Below are 21359 nucleotides of genomic sequence, written 5' to 3' on the forward strand. Positions count from 1 at the left end.
CTTGTGTAAAATCTCATGAAGATCGGTTGAGTAGTTCTCGAGAAATCTTGCCAACCGACTTCAAAAACACAGTTTCGAGAAAAACGTGTTTAAAATTGGCACACAAGTGAGGTTTTATATTCTCGTTCCAGACTGAGCCACGATTGTAGTGCCAAAGAAGAAGAGAAAAAGAAGTGTTTTCACCAGAATCGACTCTTGTTAGAAATAAAAAATTATTAGTCTTCACATCATTACTTGTACTCATCGATATTAAGTTCTTTTTAAGATTTCAAGCAAAAAAATCTTTCTGACCGCCAGACACCGCTTTTCGAAGGAGATCGGCAACAAAAGTCGGAAAAACAAATACTGGAAAAAATCTTTGCTCTATATTTTTCTATCAGCGAGTGAGTTCTATCAGCGACTCCCTTCCTGTAGGCATAGATATTTCTGCGTTTCTATTGCTTGTAAGCGTCCCTTTCAAAATTTACAAACATTGACTCATTCACCATGGTTTTTGTTGTTGCAATATACATACATATGCAAATGATAAAATGTAAATTCCAAGGCTGCAGTAAAAGTATATAAGGGACTTTGAACTATGAACTAAGAATTATCGATATTTCTTTCAAATGGCATAGTTTTATGGCTCTAGGCAAAGTAAACAATATTCTATGTGCCATTTGTCACATATGTTTGCATGCAATTTTTATAAATTTATAAAATAACTATGCATTATACTTTATGTAAACACATGTGTAAGCTGAGTTCAGTAGAAAAGCTGAAATGATTCATTAAAATAATTCATCAAATAGAGCTTATAACAAATTAGTAGCTCAGCATAACCCCGCTTTATTTGTTAGGTTTTATGGCACTACTGTTTGCTTATTGGCAACATTTTATTTTCTTGTTAAGGTATTAATATTGTTTGCCAATTGTTTGAAGGATACCGAGTGAACGAAACAGTCTCATCTCTCCTGGAATAAGTACGAAAAGGTTTGTCTACGATTCCAGCTTCTGGCTGTCACAAGTCTGCTGTTCTGCTGGGATTCATGTTGTTCAACAAATTCTCCGGCCTGCTGAGAGTTTTCAGGGTCTTCTTTGGTAATGTATGCTGGCTTGAGCCTATCCACGGATACAACCTTCTCTCTTCCATCGACTAGGATTGTGAAAACGTAGTCTTGTATGTATGTGCTAAGATTTCTTGCGGTCCAAAAAGGGGTGGCTGTTTCGTTGGGAAGAAATGTAGAAAAATGATTGAAAATTCGAGATTTAGTCTCACTCAGTTGGTGTGGGCCTGAATCCTCTAACGGGCGCAAGAAACTTCTCGACGAAAATCTGTCGGCCCGGTAGCATGTCCTCTGAAGCGAAAAATCTCCGGTCACACGTTATCCTGTGCCTAATACAAGGTCAACAGGTGGAGCGTTTAGGTATTTTTTGAAGCACGGCCACAGAGTTGCACATCAGAACTGCCTTGAGCTTTCTGTGCCAACTTTCTACCAGTCCATTTGATTTCGGATGATAGGGTGTTGTCCTGAATCGATGGACATCAATTAATTGTGTCAAGGCCATGAAAAGCGTAAACTCAAAGTGAAATCCTTGATCGGTGGTAATAATAAGGCACCCCTGAGTAATCTAGTTCTGGTAGAAAGCAGTGCAGCTATCATATCCTTATGATTGTTAAACAGTACCTGAGTTGAATGGCGGCTGGAAGTTCGAATATGTCGATGTGCTTTGGTGTGAGGCGATTGTGACCCAACTGGAGCGTTGGCACGGTCTGTAGTTGCGGGACCAGTTCAGTGCCTTCTTCTTGATGCTCAGCCAGATGTAATTCTGCTTGAATGTGAGATTGGTAACTCTAACACTGGGATGGAACTACTGCTGGCAGTCTTCTAGGGGTGTTTCAGCCTACTAACTACCACCAATAAATATTTACCAAAGAATAGAAAATAGTGATCAAAGGCATTACCTATGATTGATTGGCAGCACTTTATACACCTATTAAAAGAATCAGAGCTAGGCAATCTAAATTAGCAGAGAAAATTTATAAATATGACCAACAAATAATCATGAAGAACGAATCTTCCCTTACGATTGCGATTTTACTGTACATAGTCTTTCAATAGGCAGACAACATCAGCAGATAAGAGGAAAAACTTAATAAGGGTAACATATAGATCCATAAAAGCTAAAAATGAGTGAATTGAAAAAATGGCTATCATCGACATAATATTGGGTCGTCTTTTCATCTTTTGTCGATAGATGTCATTGCAGCCGTATATCTCCAGTGCTACCAATCACATTGTGTCTTACCATATACTTACATAGTGTGGGAAAGGTGAGATCTTAAGCTTCATTTAATGAATGAAAATAATGAAGAAAATCGCTATATTTTGAAATTTTTGTACAAAAAAGGGAAGAATGACACGCAAACAATCAATGAAACTTGTAAAGTTTACGGAGACGATGCTGTATCATTTCGTGTAGCACAAAAATGGTTCGCTCGCTTCCGTTCTGGAAATTTCGATGTGAAAGATGCACCTCACTCTGGTCGACCTATCGCTAAACAGGTTCACAACCATCACATAAGCAGCCATGACATCGCTAAGGAACTTAACATCCATCATCAAACGCTTTGAACCATTTAAAAAAGACTGGCTACAAAAAGAAGATCTATGTTTGGGTACCACATGATTTATTTAATGGACCGAATTAACATCGAGTCGCAGATGCTTGCTGAAACGAAATGAAATCGAACCATTCTGTTGCGAATGGTAACAGGAGACGAAAAGTGGATCAAAGATGTGCCCAAAAGATCATGGTTCAAGCGTGGTGAAGCTCAATAAATCATCGCAAAGCCAGAATTGGCACCTCGAAAGGTTATGCTGAGTGTTTGCTGGGATTGGAAAGGAATCCTCCACTCTGAGCTGATCCCGCCTGTTCGAACGATTGATTCTACATTTTACTGTCAACAATTGATGAGATTGAAGCAAGCAATCGAAAAAAACCGCACACCTTTTTAGACCACACACATTTTTAATGACTCGGCAAAAACTGAGAGAGCTTGACTGGGAAGTTGGGTGGATGTATCAACCACCATATAGCCCTGACCTTGCACCATCGGACTACCATTTGTTTCGGTCAATGCAGTACTCTCTTAATGGAGTAAAGTTGGCTTAGAGAGAAACCAGATAAGTTTTACACCGATGGAATTATGTCTAGTGGAAAATGACAAAAAATGGTTGACCAAACTGGTAATAAAGTTCATTTTAAATATAAAAAAAGATAAGTTGAATTTTTATTAGAAATACGAAAAGGTTTTTTCGACTACGAATGTATTATACTGCCACAACAGAAAAACTTACTCATAAGTTACTATATGAGTATTTCTTTTGTAGGTAATATTAATCTAGCGTGGTGGCGCTATTTCAGTGATATTCCCTGTCCCTATAACATCATATATGTATGTACGTGTATTATTACTTCCCCCAGCAATTACCGAAATAATGATTTCCAAGAATTCGCAACAAAGTAAAGCTAATGAACACTTGAAGGGTTTAACTCATAAATATGTATGTATGTATATGTGTATATATAATAATTTTAGACGCCCTTGCCATGCCATGTCCAAACCTATAAATATGATTGATTTCAATCTATATATGTATGTATATGTGTGACTTATGAGCGTAATTGAATTAACTTCCGATTTTGAGCTAAATTTTTTCCTAAATATTGGAGAACGCTTCCCCTGCTTTCCTTAGCAAATCGGTGTTTGGCCGATTAACATTTCAAAAAAAAAAAAAAATTACAATTGGATAAGTAACTTGGGACTTTTATAAAACCACTCTGTCTTTCACTTTGATTTCGCTTTAATTACGTGAGCATGTGGGTACATATAGTACATATACATATGTCTGTATATACATACGCACGTAAAAATGCTCTTTTTTTCACTACATAGCAAAGCTATGCGATTGTTGCCCACTGCATATGTACAAGCATACCGTTTAATCTTTATAACTCTGATAAGTATCCGGGCATGCGAAGAATTTTATGGTAAGTGCCGCAGAGTGTAACGATGGTAAAACTGCTAATAATAATAGCAAACAGAAAAAACAACAACAATATGAGGCATAAGGAGTAAATACACCATTTCATTTATTTATCTGTTTTTTTTTTTTGCATTTTGATATATCGATATTCTATATGAGTATAAATACATTGGTCTGCAGTGACAACGGCAACAGTTGCTTCAGATCGAAAGCGTAAACTACTCCTGTCATTTGTAATCGATACTGTTTGCCGGTGTTCAATACGTAAAATAATCTAAATTAATTGAAATTAGTGAAAGCAAGCATACTGAAAAGATTTGGAAGCGGGGAAATTTTTGTGACCAGAGTTATTAATTTTTTTATAAATTTTTTTTTAAATTTACGAATAAAAAAAATTTGTCTGTTAAAATAATGGAGAATAAAACAGTTACTGGTGAGTAATATAAAGGTACTATATATTCACGCGATTTCGTGCTTTATTTAGGGTCGGCTAGCTGAGGCTTAATGTGTTTTCTCCTTGTGAAATATTGAAAAAATTTATCCTAGCACGTGTACGTTAAATTATGTGATTATGTATTGAGATTTTCAATGAAAAAAGTTCTTAAAATATTTACAATATTTTACTCAATTGACCAACCGTGTACTTATCAAACGCTAACCAAAACTTGTGCGTCTGAGAGATCCGTCTGACCCAGAGTGAAATGCAAAAAGGTTCTCTAATAAACTTATTCTTACCAAGTTTGATCTCGACAAGTGAATTAGTTCTCACTGGACACTGTCCCCGACAGCGCCATGAAAATTTTTTAATAAGATTAAAATGCATTTTCGGTATATAATATAAGGCTTTGTCGCACCATATCAACAGTTTTGGGAATCACAAAAGACAAGCCTTCAAAGCTGTCCAAGTGGGAACATGCTTTATTCTTCGTGCAAGGATCAGCTTAAGCTAAACAAATAACTTCAAGTTGGTTTAAGAAACTAGAACTACAAAACTAAGGTTACGGTCAAGCACTGCAAATACAGCGAAATAAAAAAAAATCGGGCTATACTTAGTCGCATTACTATCACTAAGTCTTTCGCATGCGGTTATTGAAATTTAGCTTGAGGGGTTACATAGGTTTCCTCGGATAAAAAATAGCCTTTTTCAACAATTTTTTTCCCATATAAAAAATCAAATATTTGTATTAGAATTTTTCCTTGTTACAAACCTACACTATTAACAAAGAAGCTTCGAAATTTTTGGAAAAAAAATATTTGAAGCTCGGCCATTTCGACGAAGTTTCCGGTGACTCCTGGGAAAGAAGAGCGCATGCGTTGGCAGGATAACTCTTTAGAGAATCATCTTAAGTGAAAAATTACGAATATTAAATAGTTTTATTTAAAACCTTAACCAAGAACTTGGTCGAAGGAAAAAAACTGAAAATTGGATTTTTGGCAGAATTTTTTGCAAAAAAAATAAAACTTCCGACATTTTTTTGTTTCAAATATTTGTAATCGAAAAAAGTCCTTCGTCCAAGTATTTAAGGATTGTATCTCAAAGACCTGTGTACAATTTCATGAAGATCGATTGTAATTCTGGAGAAATTGTGTCATTTTTTTATTTTTATTGAAAAGGTATTCTAACGTTGTATTAATATATTTTAAGAAATAACTGAAGCATATATTCAGTGTCTAAAAACAAATACTCAGCATACAAAAACGTTGTGAAGCGTTACATATAACACACAATCTTTGTTCTTTTGTACCGAATTTTGTTCACTTATATTATTTTTGCTTACCAAATTCCATTCTTCGTCAAGTATTCAAAAATCATACTGAAATCAACACCTAGTTAATATTACCCAAAAATGTGAAAAATTTAAACTTTTCTCAATAAAAAAAAAAACAAAAACACCAAAACTTAAAACCATATTTTTTAAAAATAGTTTGACTGAATTATTAATAAATAAAATCTAAATATTCTCACGTACGAAATTCGCTTGAATGAAAAAACCTCTACTCCTCCCTAACCCTAATTTTGTAAATTGTTATCGCACTAAAATAAACCGTTCTACAATCGAACAGCCAATAAAAGCAGTCAATGTCGTTGCTGACCTACGACAACATTTCCGATAGCAACACGAAATTGTATGAGTGTACGCTCAAATTTTAAGTTGTCATCAGTTTTTTGTTGTTTTTGGCATAGCAGCCGGCGCTGTTCGCTGCCGCCTAATAGCTTAATTAGCAATTGGCGTCCGATTCACACACACACACACACACAAATATATGCATGTGTATAAGTATACTCAAAAGAAGTGCCTTTTTGTGTGTTGTTGTGCTTTGCTTTTGTGCTGAGTATGCAAATTTGGGCAAGCGCGCCCACATAAAGTCAAAATACTCGCACCGCATGCGTCAGGCAAACAGCTGGGATAAATATTAATGAAGGCGTATAAGTGATGAGTGGAGAAAAAAATCTTGATCTGCTGGATTTACGTGTACGTATTTATGTGTGTAGGCTCATTAACGATGACGTTTCGTCGGCGACCTAGTAATTGAAATTGTGTTGTTGTTCTTTTTTTAAAATGTGGGGGAGACGGCCCACGAGTTTGGCAACCGAATTTATACAACCGTATCAAATATCAGTTGTGGCTAATTTTAGACAAAACCCAGTATTTATTGCTATTTATAGCTTCTGTTTTATATGTATGTAATACATACATATGTACGTACATATGTGTGTATATTTACAAATAATAAATTTTTTTGTATAATTAGGGTTTCGCATGTGTCATACATAAATATGCGTTGTAAGTATGAAATTGGCATAAGTTTATTTGTTTCAGGATTCGATGTTTCAAACCAGATTTTCAGGATTTTGAAATTATAACATTTTTTAACTCACATTTAGCCATACAATATTTCTCATAACCAAAAATATGATAGCATTTAATCCCGATGTATCGGGATTTTGAGCTTGTTTGATTTTTAAGAGAAATGTATTATTTTTATCGTCGAAAAAATTAAACCATTTAACAGTCCCGAAATTTTTACTTCAATCCCGATTTTCGGGATTATGAGCTTGTTTGATTTTCTAGCAGAAATTTATTAGTTTTTATCATCAAAAATATGAAAACATTAAATAATCCCGAAATTTTTACTTCAATCCCGATTTATCGGAGCTTTCAAATAGTTTGAATTCTATTCATTTACTCCTTTTCTTCATGAAAAACATAATAGTGTTTAATAAACCCCAAATTTTGGCATACCGATATTTCGAGATTTTGAGACTGTTAAATTAGTAAACGTGCAATAAACTTTCTGAAAGTTTTCATCATCATTATGCTATGTAATAGTCGCGAAGCTTCAGCATTTCTATACTTCGATAACAAAAATATGAAAGCATTTAATAATCCCGAAGCTTCGGTATTAAGATCCCGATTTTTCGGCAGCTTACGAGAATTATACGTGTTTTTTTTAATCAGAACAATAACATTTTTGGCATATGCAAGTAACGGTCACAGATCCGTTCATAAATCATTATGTGAACGCTCAGATTCTTATTTCAATTTACTCAATCAATTTGCATCCAATGAAGCATCGAGTCATCACAAATTGTTTAAGCAATAGACCATAAAAGCACAAAAAACAAAATTTCTATATCCGTACCAGCCCTTCAAGTGCCCCTCCCCAACAGCTAACACCCACAAAATGCTAGTTGTAAGCTGTTTGTAGAGCTACGCACGCTTTATTGCTTGTCTGGCTGACTGCCTGCTTCGCCACTTGCCTGATGTTTGAAAAACTCTCAGCAGCAACTTGCTCTACAACACACTCGCCAGCAAATACCGATGAGTGACTAATGCAAAATTCTGGTGAAATTCACGAGAAATTGCCTTTGCGCTGATAATTGCTCCAACAAACGCTCATCAAGCGCATTTTATTCAGCGGCCAATTGAAATAACGTTGCCGTTTGCTAACACCCATCTGTGTAGATAATGTGGGTGTAGAGTTGGTTCAATACCAACAGTAGCTGATAATAAGCGGCACACATGCTAACATGCATTAATATATGTGCCAGTGTGCGTGTTTTCGAACTGATAACGCCACTTTAAATGGTTAGCTGTCTGGCCTACATGTTGTATGAGTGACATTCGCCTTGCTGTGTGTTGTCGATTCGGAAGTGAAAGGAACGCAACACATACATACGTATATTTATGTGGGTGTAATTTATTGTTTAATTGTCTCAATTGCGCATTGTCGCGTGCCGAATAATTTCGTTATCAATTAATTGTGCGTCCAAATGTTTAAAGTTTCGCTTCACCTGACTCAAGCATTTCCTTACACTATTCATATACACAGAAACTAACATACATATGAATATCTTTTGGTTGTCATGTATTTATGGAAGTGCTAATAAACTTTAAAGAAGCTTATTTATTGCGTTGATTATGGTAAAGTAATAAGCCAATGAACGACCTTTGAAAATATAGCAATTATTAGCTCACATGTTGCAGCCCATGTGCTCACCTACTTATGAATAAATATTCGCATACTCATTACCGATTATTTATTAATAGCTATATAGTCTCTAAATATTTACAAATCGATTAGGTGTGAAAAACTTGTTAGGCGACGAAATTCATTTATTTTTAAATATGACTTTTGAATATTTTGTATTACTATTGGCGTTAGAATTATCACAAGTACGCTCTAAATAAACATGAATACTGAATTATATTATGTTATTAAGTTGAATTTTATAAATACTGTGTAAAATCCGGCTTAAGTTAAAAGAAAAGAAAATCATTTTTTAAGAAATGACGACAAAAATGCTTACATCATCACTGAATGTTTCACTGCCACTTTCCTAAAATTGTTTATTGTTGAGAAGTAGTGTAGTAATTATGGTACAAATAATTGAAAGCAGAAGAAAACATTAACTACGACTTCACCGAAACTTTTATACCCTTCACAGATGCATTTATTTAGGCCTAGAAGTGTGGAAAAAGATTGTAATTTTGATTTCGATCCATCAGTTTGTATGGCAGCTATATGCTAAAGTAGTTCGATCTGAACAATTTCTTGGAAGATTGAAACAATCGCTAGGATAATACTCTACGCCAAATTTCATGAATATATCTTGTCAAATAAAAAAGTTTTTCATATAAGAACTTTATTTTGAACGATCAATTTGTATGACAGCTATGTGCTATAGTAATCCAATCGAATTTTTTTTTCGTAGATTATATAATTGCTCTCAGCTATAATTCTTTTTAAATTTCGCGAAGATATCTCGTCAAATAAAGAAGTTTTCCACACAAGCACTTGATTTCGATTGTTCAATTTTTATGGCCGCTATATGTTATAGTGGTTCGATAACAGCGATTCCAACAAATGAGCAGCTTCTTGGGGAAGAAATTATGTGTGCAAAATTTCAAAACAATATCTCGAAAACTGAGGGACTAGTTCGCATATATAGAAATACAGACTTATAAGGCTCTCCGACGTTTTCGTCTAGGTTGACTTCATATATCCACAGTAAAATTAATATATCCAGTTCAGGTTATAAAAATAAAGCTTTGATGTGACATAATTTAAGACCGAAATTGTTTTGAGAGCTTTAAGCTAATTAGTTAATAAGGCTTTCGCATATAGAATTCAAATACTAATTATTTATATTATTGCTAAGCTAACTGAGGAAATGACTAATTTGTATAAAAAAAAACAAAACTAGATATAAAAACATTGTAATATTTTTATTATTTAATTATTTAGATTTTCGAAAAAGCTCCGCAATTTTTTCAAAATAAAAGCAAAAAAATATGACATCAAACTCCTTAAAGCTTTAACTTTCCGCTCTACCTAAATTGATTGCTTAATGCTTTCTGTGATTTGAATTTCTTATATCAATTAAAGCTGCCATTTTCAATTCAGAGTAAGAACAATGAAGTGATTTTTTTGTTGGCAAATCCAAAATTTTTTTCTGCTGTCCAAAGTTCAACTGTACACTAATCTTCAATCAAGATCTGCAGACATGCAGAAAACACAACGCATTTTTAAAAATAAGCCAATTATTGAGGTTTATTGATGATTCAAAAGCAAGAAATTAAAATATCAATTTGAAAAGAAAAAACGCATAAAAGACCATAAAAGCAGGCTCATCAACCGCAACAGTTGGTCGTTTAGCCGCCGATGCGAAGGTATCATCTGGCGTGTACTCATACATGAGTAATAGCTTTAATTTTGGCAGTGAAGTGGCATAGTGATTGAATGGCTCGATGATTTCTACAACATCTTTAATTTGTACATCACTTACTGTGTTGTTGTTGCTCGATTTCGTATTCGATTAAGTAGGCGATTGAGTTAAGAATTGTCGGCAAATGTCCGAATATGGTTAAAAATAAAAGATTTGAAATGCATTTGTTATAAATAACTGTGAAACAGCGACACAAGATTCCAAGCTAACCTAATGAAAATATGTGTTTACTAAGCAGCAGAAAATTTGTTAATTAATTGTTGTAATTAAATTTTTTTATTAATATCATTAATTTTTCTTTTATTAATCACCAAACAAATTTTAAAAATTCTTAATTAATTTTTATAATTACATTTTTTTTATTAATTTCATTAATCTTTTTTTAAAAAATTAATTTGAAAATTTTGTAATTAATTGTTTTAATTAAATTTTTTTATTAATATCATTAATTTTTTTTATTAATCACCAAAAAAATTACATTTTGTAAATTACATTTTGAATTTTTTTTAAACTAAATTAATAACCAGCAAAAAGTGTAAAAATTGTGAAATTAATTTTTTTCAATTAATTAAAAAAGTTTATTTACAAAGTTATGACAAACTTCGTTTACTTGTAAACTAAATTAATAATCAGCCGAAAAACTTTGAAAATTGTGAAAAGTAATTTTTTTAATTAATTAAAAAAGTTTATTTGAAAAATTGTGAATTAATGCTTTTAATTAATCTACAATATTTTTTAAAAATTGTAAATTAAATTTAAATTTTTTTATAAAAATTGTAAAATAAATTTTTTAAATTATTGAGAATTAAATTTTTTGTTGTAACTAATTTGCTTAATTAATGTCAAAATCAAAAAAACCCAAAATTTTATAATATTTAAATATTAGAAAATCTTAACTTCTTTTAATCGAAAATAAATTAATAATTGGTCAAAAAATAAAAAAAAATTAATTTGATTTAATTATTTAAGAAATTTTATTCTAACAAATTGTAATTAATCTAAAAAATATATTATTTTTCCAATATTTTTAAATAGTAAACTAAGATTTTCAAGTTATTAAGAATTAATTTTTGTTGTAATTAATTTTCTTAATTAATGTCAATATCAAAGAAAATCAACTTCTTCAATTGATTAAAAAGAATGAAAAGATGCGTGAGATTTTATTTAATTAACTAAGCAAATGTATTTTAAATTTATAAATTATTTTTTTTTAATTAATATTAAAAATATATTAAAAATTTTTATCTAAAGTCTTAAATTATTAAGAATCAATTTTTTGTTGTAATTCATTTTTTTAATTTATGAATGAATTTTAAATAAAAATTTTCAATTTTTTTAATTTTAAACTACATTTTTTAAATGATTAAGAATTTATTTTTTGTTATAATTAATTTTCTTAATTTATGAATAAATACTAAGTAATTGATAACCATAATACCGCAAAGCATTTATTTTAAATATTGGAAACCAGCAAAATCAAGCAAATTCAACTCAAAATGCGAGCAACAAAATAAAATTTTCACATAAGAGAGCCAATTAAGCAAGCGAGTCAAAATTTGAGTAAACTCTAACGTGTTCTGCCAACTGCGGGCACAAATAATTTAACATGCCCGCATTTCACACCCGCCACTCGCTCTAATTACAGCGCACATAACAGTATATCAATGCTCGCAAATATGCGAGCATGTACGAGTAAGTAGGCATGTACTGGAAATACCACAACCACCACATGCCCTTCCCGCCAAGGCGTGCATAGTAGTAATCAGCTGTACAAAATTTTCATTCATAAAAATACCTTTACGCTGAGTCTTTCTGCAAGTGCATGAGCAGCGTGTTGCGTGCCGCTGAGCATGTATGTGTGTGAGCGCTACTTTCATTCAATTGCTCTTAGCTACGCTCATTTGCTTTGCCTCCAGCGCGCCCACTTTCCGCTTGTGTTGAATGGGTGTGTGAGTCTCTTTTCCTACCGCTCAACAGTACTCAAAAGAACTCTTTCACTCAAGCAAATATTTACTGCTAGTTTACTGCTTGCGTGTGTAGGGTGGTGTATGGGTGCTATTGATATATTGCTGCTGGCCGCCTGGGAATTTTTCATGGTGTAATGTCTCTGCTTAACTGATGCATATCTAATATTGTAAGTACGCTGATAAACCAGAGACACATTCGCTGAGATATTAAACGAAGAATTATTCTTATGAAATAGAGTGTGGGGATTTTTTCTTAAACTGTAGTCTATACTAGCCAGTTGGCCCACTGGGCGTTTGTACACGTTGTATTATGATATTTAATAGCTTTACACATAATTTTAGTTGCAATTTCACAATTAATTCTCTTTCATTAGATACGAAAAAAATTCCCACTTATTGCATTCACTTTTAAAACATAAAAAAAACCGTTTACAGCTTTCAGCCACCAGGTGAAAGATGTTTGCGTCACAGCTGAGGCACACCCACAACGTCGCCTCACTACCTCAACAAAACCCAGCACTTATGGCTGTGCACTCTTCGTCGTCGTCGTGTTGACGATTTTGGCGCAATTTCCACAGCACACCTCTGCCGCCGCTTTGCCGCAGCAAGTGCGCGCCGTTTCGGAGTCATTCGAATCCGCGGAGGATACTTGGGAACTGTTGCACCAACTCGCACGTTTCATACATCGCGAGCATAAAACAGACGATATTGGCGACGAAAATGTAGTACGACGTATCTATAAGCGGCACAATACCGACAGCACTTTGGATAAGCATAATGACGAGCCTGCGTGGCACAATGTTTGCGGACGTGATAACGGCTGGAGTGGTGATGAGCTGGCTGAGAATTTGAGTCAGGATTATATTAAATTGGTAAGCGGACATTTAAACGGAAAATTAGATATCTAAATATGAAAATTAATGAATATTGTATTATTTCTCATTTTTAAAACGCAAAATGAACAGATGACTGGAGTATTTGAATTAACAAAAAAAAACAAATGGTACAACAAAAATTATTTTTTTCTCATAATATAATTAGAAGAGAAAAATACATTTTCAAACATTTTTCTAAATTTTAATGGTTTTCAAATTACTTTGACAAAAAACATGCTTTTTCGGAATTTGAAATTTTATTTTTTTTTAATTTGAAAAAGATACTATTTTCGATTTCGAAATTTTAAAGTCTGTTTTTTTAGCTTGAAAAAATATGCTATTTTCGATTTCGAAACTATAATTTTTTTTATTTAAATGGAAAAAATATGCTATTTTCGATTTCTAAATTGTAAAGTTTTTTTTTTAGCTTGAAAAAACTTGATATTTTCGATTTCGAAATTTTAAAGATTTTTTTTTCACTAGAAAAAATTTGCTATTTTCGATTTTGAAATTGTAATTTTTTTTATTTAAATTGGAAAAATATGATATTTTCGACTTCGAAATTTTTTTATTTAAATTGGAAAAATATGGTATTTTCGATTTCGAAATTTTAAAATTTTTTTTTTTTATTTGAAATAATATGCTATTTTCGATTTTGAATTTGCAAATTTTTTTATATAATTTTTTTGGATTATATTTATTTTCGAATACATCCATTCGATGAATTCAGACAGCAACAGAAGTTTAAATATATTTACTCATCAACGCTTATATTGATAACAACAAATTTCAATATTTAGGCGGCAAATGTGCTATTTTCGAAATACATCTAATCGATGATATTTTTATTTTGTTGCAGTACATGAAAAATCTACGCGAAACCGTACGTCTGGAATACAAAAGCCTTAGAAACAGCGCTTTACACGGCATCGATATTGACGACATGCGCGCCTGGCGCCGACACGAAAGGAAATATAAATTCTTACCAACATTGGAGCGTAATGCAACGGTAAGTGAAACGATAAATATATTATATAAAAGCATTAAAACTGCAAATATATTCGCGACAGAAATTTAAAATGAAAGTCTTAATATTCAAAGAAATTGCAATGCGTCTTTGCGAGCATCGCAAGAAGGCGAGTAAGAAACATAATTCACTTGCTTTCATAACTGCTGATGACTCAGTACACACGCCAGACGCATGCTTATATGAACGGCGGTCAGTCATAGGTCTTGCAATGCATGACGTACTCGGCGTTCGGTTGAAAGCCGCCACGCGCCAAATAACCCCATTCACAGAAAGTACATGAGCCGGCGCGTAGGCATGTATGACAAGGCCCACAAATGAGCACTTACAAATTATTATATGGAAAATGAATTACCAGACACTTAGACGCCGCGACACGTCACATCATCACATGTTGCAATTTGTCGAGCAATAATTCGCCACATGTACATACATACATATGTGCTTTACTGCGGGATTTGCAATACATTTTATATTGTATTTTACAATTTTCCATTCAAACACCATATTCCAGCATTTGCTCACGTTTACGTCACAATCGCACTCATGATCAAATAATTGTTAAAAAAAATTTCCTCAACACTTACGTGTACCCAACGCCACCAGCAGTGCTTGGGGCTTTTGCGAAAAAACCCGGCACTAAACTGATTATATGAGCAAATATGCTTGGGGGCGTTCTGGAGTGAGTGGTGTCATCAGTGTGTCTTCAGGGGATTTTTACCTGTCCACTACACACCTCCCTAAGTACTCATGGCACGCTCCACTTCTCATTTGTAGCATTTGTGCGCTGATATTCGTATATGCAAATACTCATATAATAAATATGGAAAAACTTTTACGCATTTGTGCGAATAAATTGTGCAAACAAATTAAAGTTAATCCAGATTTTTTGGTCTTTCATGTACAATTTTGTGTGACACATCAAATGATCATCACGGAAAAAGAGGTATAAAGGCTCGTCAGAACGAAAGGTTTGTTTGTCATTGCGTAATTTTAGCTGACTCTCAGAACTAGTACCTTGAAGAGAGCCAATCAAAGATCTTAAGCAAGAGTGTTACATAAGAAGAGCTCATCTGAAGAGCTCATCTGCGGAATAGTACATTGAAGAGGGGTACATACATGCAATATTTCTACATTACGAGTACCTAGATTATAAAGTGGATTTATACAGGAGCGAATATGATTCGTTTATTTTCAGAATATTTGAGATTATTCCATTCAGAGATCCTAAGGGTATCTAAAGAGCGGTAGCTAAAGAGCTCATTTGAGTATACAGTTACACTTTTGATTGACTGGGTTTTTCAAAATTTTTTTATTGAAGCTTTAACCCAGCACGAATTATTAAAGTTCACAATCACAGAATATTTGAGGTTACCCCAATATTTCGCAATTTTTATCATCTTAACTCCTGATATGAAGATAATAATTCCAGACCTCAATATTTCCTAATTGTTAACATCTTAACCACTGATAGACAAGACAACGCAGTAAGCATTTGGGCTCCCCACAGTATGATGCACTGGAGGAGGTATCGACAGTGACGCTGCCGAGTCTATTAAAATTTGCGTCAGACGCAGGCATCCTAAACGATGAGTACTCTTCTTGGACTTGGATGAACTCCATCTGGTATCGTAAAGGACCAAACTTGTCTATGCGTGGCCTATTGATCTCGCAGATTAACCTAACCTAACCACTGATATAATGATTGAAGAGAATTCTAGGAAGAAGATAATAATTCGAAAACTCAATAGGCTTGCATGACGCTTACATCAATGAACTTTTTTGTTCTCCCGAGTAAAAGTTCCGTCATCCTACAATTCAAGCTTCTAAACTATTTATCTTTACATAACTACCAAAAATATAATTAAATATGAGACAGCAAGAACGCTAAAACTGAAAAACATCTCACCCCAAGCAGAAGATCCTCACAGCGAGCAACTCCTTAAATTAAACAACTCACACTAGAGCACACCCTTTATTGTCGCCACATCCTATCAATGCTATAGTTCAAAATACTTAACGTAAGAAGGTTGCATGGCAGCTGAAGCGTTAACTTGACAATGACTGCCCTCAGGGCTTTATGAGAGTGCTGACGCGAGCACTTACCACTGCCGTTGGAGCATACGATTACGCTCTCATTAGGTACTCAAAAGGCCGCGCAGGATAGCGAGATGTTTAGATAAGCAAAACCTAAGCATGAAGGTGACGGAGGCAATCGATGGCAAAGGCGGTGTAGTCACCGACTGCCGACAAGCAAACTAAGTACGGTGCTTACTGCACAACATGCTACTTCAAAAACGTATGCTGTTGCACAAAACCAGTTGCAGCAACATTTTAATGCTTGGAGGCGCAATGCGATGATTTGCATAAGTCAAAAGAGGTTTCCGTGCGCACAGGCGGTGGTTGTGGCAGCGGCGGCTGTGGCTGCAATAGCACGATAAATCAATCAAAGCCAAAGGTTGCAGGCCAAATTTTTCACATACAAACATGAGTAGAGTTATACCTGCTGCGGAATGCGCGCCTTTTTATGCAATATTTATTTATTATTAAAATAATTTTTTTTATAATATTCTTATATTTTTTTGATCGCTTGGCAACGCTTATTAAATAACTTCCTTTCGCTTTTTTGTTATTTTTAGATTGCTCCCGTTTGCTGGCATCGCAGCCTACAAATATTCATCGCTTCCTTTGACTATCTACATGAAATACAACAAAAATGGGACCAACAATACCTACGTACGCAAGGTGTCATCACACGCGAGCTGCAGGAATTGTTGCAGAGCGCTAAGCGTATACTTTGCGAAATCGAGACCGACATAAATGGCTGCTTTCCACGCCGTGAACGACATGTGGCCAGCATTCCACGCGCCGAAATGTTTGCACAAATCAATTTCTACACAAAGACAAATGTTGCCGAGCAACATGGTGTCCATCATACAGATTTGCGGTTTGTTAAATTTTTCTATCAAAATTATTTGCTACGAATTTGGAAAACGCTACCGCGCCACCCTCGGCACATTGAAATGTCATATACATGCAAGACCAACACTCACCCGACCATACTCGATAAAAGTTTGGAAAAGGACGCGTCCATTTTGAATGCTGATGATGGCGATGACTCTGCGGAAGAAGAGAGCGAAATTTAAAATTAAAATGAAACATTCCAAATGACTTAAACAAAAGATAAAATTAATGAAAGCATAGAAGAACTAAAAAGGCAACCAAATAAGAAGCTGTGATTTAATTAAATTATTTAATATATATTTTAATAAAGTAATGTTGTACTGTATCTAGGATTTAAGTCAGAAAGTTAATGACGTGATAGTAAATTATGTTCCATATATGTATATTTAAGTGCAAGTGAATATGTAATGTCATGAGAATCTTCTATAATATTTATTTAATTTATTTATTTATTTATAATGTAATACGAGTAAGTGGTAATGCAAATAATACTGTTGTGAACGTAAAAACACTGTTTATTTTATTTTCTTCTGTGGCTCGACTAGTTATCAAGCACTCTTTTAGTACTAAATAAAAGTAACAAAAAACCTTAACTTCAGTTGATCGTAACTACAATATCATTCCCAAATGCATTTTATATAGCATGAAGGAGTAAAAAAAGATAGATAGATAAGATATATCTTGATTTTGATCACACAATTTGGATGGCAACTATATGCTGGAGCGATCCGATATCGTCGATTTTTGCAAATTGGCGGATTCTTGAGAAGAAAAGGAGGTGTAAAAAATTTCAAATCGATATCTCAGAAGCAGCGGCACAAGTTGACATATGTACAGGCGGAAATGAATTATATTGGTAGTCGAGAAAGTCTTTTCGTATTTAGTCAATAGATGTCGTTGCAGTCGTATATCTCCAATGCTACCAATCACATTGTGTCATACCATATAGTATTGGAATGGTGAGATTTTTAACCAAAAATATATTAAATTCGGGTAAATTAAAAAAATTACAACTTTTCAAAAGGAGTGAAAATAATGACGAAATTCTCTATATTTTGAAATTTTTGTATAAAAAAGGGAAGAATGCCACGCAAGCCACCAATGACATTTGTGAAATTTACGAAGACGATGCTGTATTACTTCGTGTAGCAAAATAATGGTTTGCTCGCTTCCGTTCTGGAAATTTGGGAAATTACGATTTACACTGATGAAAATTTTACACTCAAGGAATAGTGTCTCTAACGGAAAAATGGAAAAAGTGGTCGACCGAAATGGTACATATTAGTTTATTTATTTATTATTATAAATACACTGTGGAACATTTTTGGGATTATTGGCTGGGGGTGAAATTCCAAGTCAGGAGATGGTACTAGGTCAAATTTAAAACCGTCAAAAAATGTGTCAGTTTTTTTTTATAACCTTTAGAGAACCTGTAATTCTTAATTTTTCTAAATTTGTTTCATCAAAATATAAACTACGTTTTTGCCAAAATGTTTAAGCGAAAAAAACATCAAGATAAGGTCATAAAAAAACTGACACATACGAATGCGAAACCCTTTGAGGGTTTTACTACACTGACCTAGTACCATCACCCTGACTTGGAATTTCTCACCCCCCAGGTTAGCTGTTGTACTGTGATATAAAAAGAATAAGTTGAAGTTTGATTAGAAATACGAAAAGACTTTATTACCCAACGACTACCCAATATATATACATTATAGGGTCTCGGACATTTTGAGTGCTACAAACTCAGCTCTCCAGCTATTTTACTTATTTTATGAGGCGAAACTTATGACATAATCTAATTGCATTTTCATTACATTACAAAATTCTAGAAATTTTTTCCGACTTTTAATGTCTGCTCTGTCCATACTTTCTCACTTCAAAGTGACCTCTATTTTATTTTCCAGATTTATTTTTTATTTGGTTCTTCATACAAAAATGTCATTTTCTAAAACAATTTAAACAAGATTTTTTGTGTTATGTAAAAGATTTATTGAAATCATATACTCCCTTTTTGGCATCTTTTGAGCATTAGATGGATCCAATTCAATTGCTGGAAACAAACTGGCCCAAAGAGTTCTTGACGTCCTGATTTTAATCGAAGGTTTTTCCATTCAAAAATTTTTGTGGGTGTGATAGTACATCCTCATCTGAGGCTGCTTTCTCCTTTTCATTGAGACACAGCGTACAACCGTGGGGATGGATGTTTCGCCCTCTCACTTTAACTCACGTTCACATTTCCACTCTCAAGGAAATGGCGCTCAGAGAACTCTCCTCCCTTGCGTGAACTTCTACACATGACCCCACCCTATAGGCATCAACTTCGCATTCTCGACTTGGTTCTCACCTCTCTGCTGACAGTTACAACCTCGAAGTCATAGATATGTACATTCGTCTATCTTGAGACTAGCATTAAGACCAAAAAAAAACGTCAGGAATCCAACGCAGAATAGGCAATTGAGAAGTGAAGTCCTCTCTCGATGAACAAATACCAGGCTTTGCAACTCACTCATAATCCCCGTCCCGAGAGAGAGGTTCTGCAGATTTTTAATAGTCTTTTACGCATTGAAACGAAATTTTGCCGTCAACACATTTTCTGTTAACACGCTCGTCTCGTATTTTACCCTTTTGATAGTAAAAGAAAAAGATATGCCGATAATTTCTTTAAACAAAAACCTCACGGCGTTCAAAGTGCAATATTTACGAAAGAGCCTGTTTATTCGTGGCTCACATATGTATTAGGTATCCTGGTTTTGTCGTCCATTTCAGTTTCGAATGAAAAGCATATCCTTACAGTAAAAACAAGAAAAAACGTTAGCTTCGGTTGCACCGAAGCTAAATACCCTTCACAGGTGCATTTCTGTTAGTAACTATGTGTTCAGTTTGTATGGAAGCTATATGCTATAGTAATCCGTTCTAAACAAGTTTTTTAGAGATTACATTGTTGCCTTAGAAAATAACATATATCAAATTTCGTGAATATATCTTGTCAAATGTGAGTGTGGTCCATACAAGCATTTGATTCCGATCGTTCAGTTTGTATGGCAGCTATAAGCTATAGTTAACCGATCTGAACAATTTCTTCGGAGATTACATTGTTGCCTTAAAAAAGAACATATACCAAATTTCGTGAATATATCTTGTCAAATGTGAAAGTTTTTCATACAAGAACTTGATTCCGATCGTTCAGTTTATATGGCAGCTATATGCTATAGTTAACCGATCTGAACAATTTCTTCAAAAATTACTCTTTTGCATTAGAAAATAACATATACTAAATTTCGTGAATATATCTTGTCCAATGTGAAAGTTTTCCATACAAGCATTTGATTCCGATCGTTCAGTTTGTATGGCAGCTATATGTTATAGTGGTCCGATATCGGCCGTTCCGACAAATGAGCAGCTTCTTGAGGAAAATGACGTTTGCAAAATTTCAAAACGATATCTTAAAAACTGAGAGACTAGTTCGTATATATACAGACAGACGGACAGACGGACAGACAGACGGACATGGCTAAATCGACTCAGCTCGACATACTGATCATTTATATATATACTTTATAGGGTCTCCGACGATTCCTTCTGGGTGTTACAAACTTCGTGACAAACTTAATATACCCTGTTCAGGGTATAATTAAACTATGACCAAGCGGGGGCATTGAGCTCAGCTCTGTGTATATTGGTGAATTTTTCCAAGGCCAAAGGTAATCTCTCCCTAATTATACCATTAATGTACAGGCTTCAGGATTTTCCAAGAACTTTTTTCTGTTTAGTTCATTCAAATTGCATAAAAATCGTCTTCGATCTGAGCCTACAATGATTTTTCATAAATATTATATCATTTTTTTTGTAATTTTTAGCAACTTCGCAGAATTTTAACTTATGGATTTAATTGATCGAAATACATAAAATTATGTTTAGATTAGATCAATAAATTTTCTTTGTTATGATGATCATCTGATTTAACTTTTTTTTTTTTTTTTTTGAGAGTCTACGATTCGTAGACACTTGATGGATGCAGTAGATCATACTAGTGGATGAGCGGTGGCGTCAACTTTTCTTCGCCATTGTAAAGGACAAAAAATAATATATTATATATTAGGGTGTGCCATTTTGAGCCAACCTTTTTTTTCAACTGAAAAATAGGCTCAAAACTTTCGAAATGTGTAAAAAAAAGTCACTCAAAAGATGAGCTCTTAATATTAATATTAAGAGGTGCCTCTTTCAAATTTTCTGTTTTCCATAGAAATTACATGGAAA

General features: G+C 33.9%; 2 protein-coding genes across 2 annotated transcripts in view; one reads left to right on the forward strand and one right to left on the reverse strand.

The window, feature by feature from the left end:
* LOC126759849 (uncharacterized) overlaps positions 1-17252 on the reverse strand; it is a 690051-nt gene extending 672799 nt beyond the window's left edge. Inside the window, exon 1 of the mRNA XM_050475013.1 lies at positions 17186-17252. The gene's annotated coding sequence lies outside the window, so the exon portion shown is untranslated. The remainder of the gene's footprint in view (positions 1-17185) is intronic.
* On the forward strand, positions 4443-17487 carry LOC126758393 (uncharacterized). The gene is made up of 4 exons (XM_050472648.1): positions 4443-4464; positions 12666-13102; positions 13965-14114; positions 16772-17487. The coding sequence occupies exons 1-4, from the start codon at positions 4443-4445 to the stop codon at positions 17276-17278; spliced, it is 1116 nt and encodes a 371-aa protein (XP_050328605.1). The 3' UTR covers positions 17279-17487.
* The last annotated feature ends 3872 nt before the right edge of the window (positions 17488-21359 follow it).

This window comes from Bactrocera neohumeralis, chromosome 5 (assembly GCF_024586455.1).
Source record: "Bactrocera neohumeralis isolate Rockhampton chromosome 5, APGP_CSIRO_Bneo_wtdbg2-racon-allhic-juicebox.fasta_v2, whole genome shotgun sequence".
Classification (NCBI taxonomy): Eukaryota; Metazoa; Arthropoda; class Insecta; order Diptera; family Tephritidae; genus Bactrocera; species Bactrocera neohumeralis.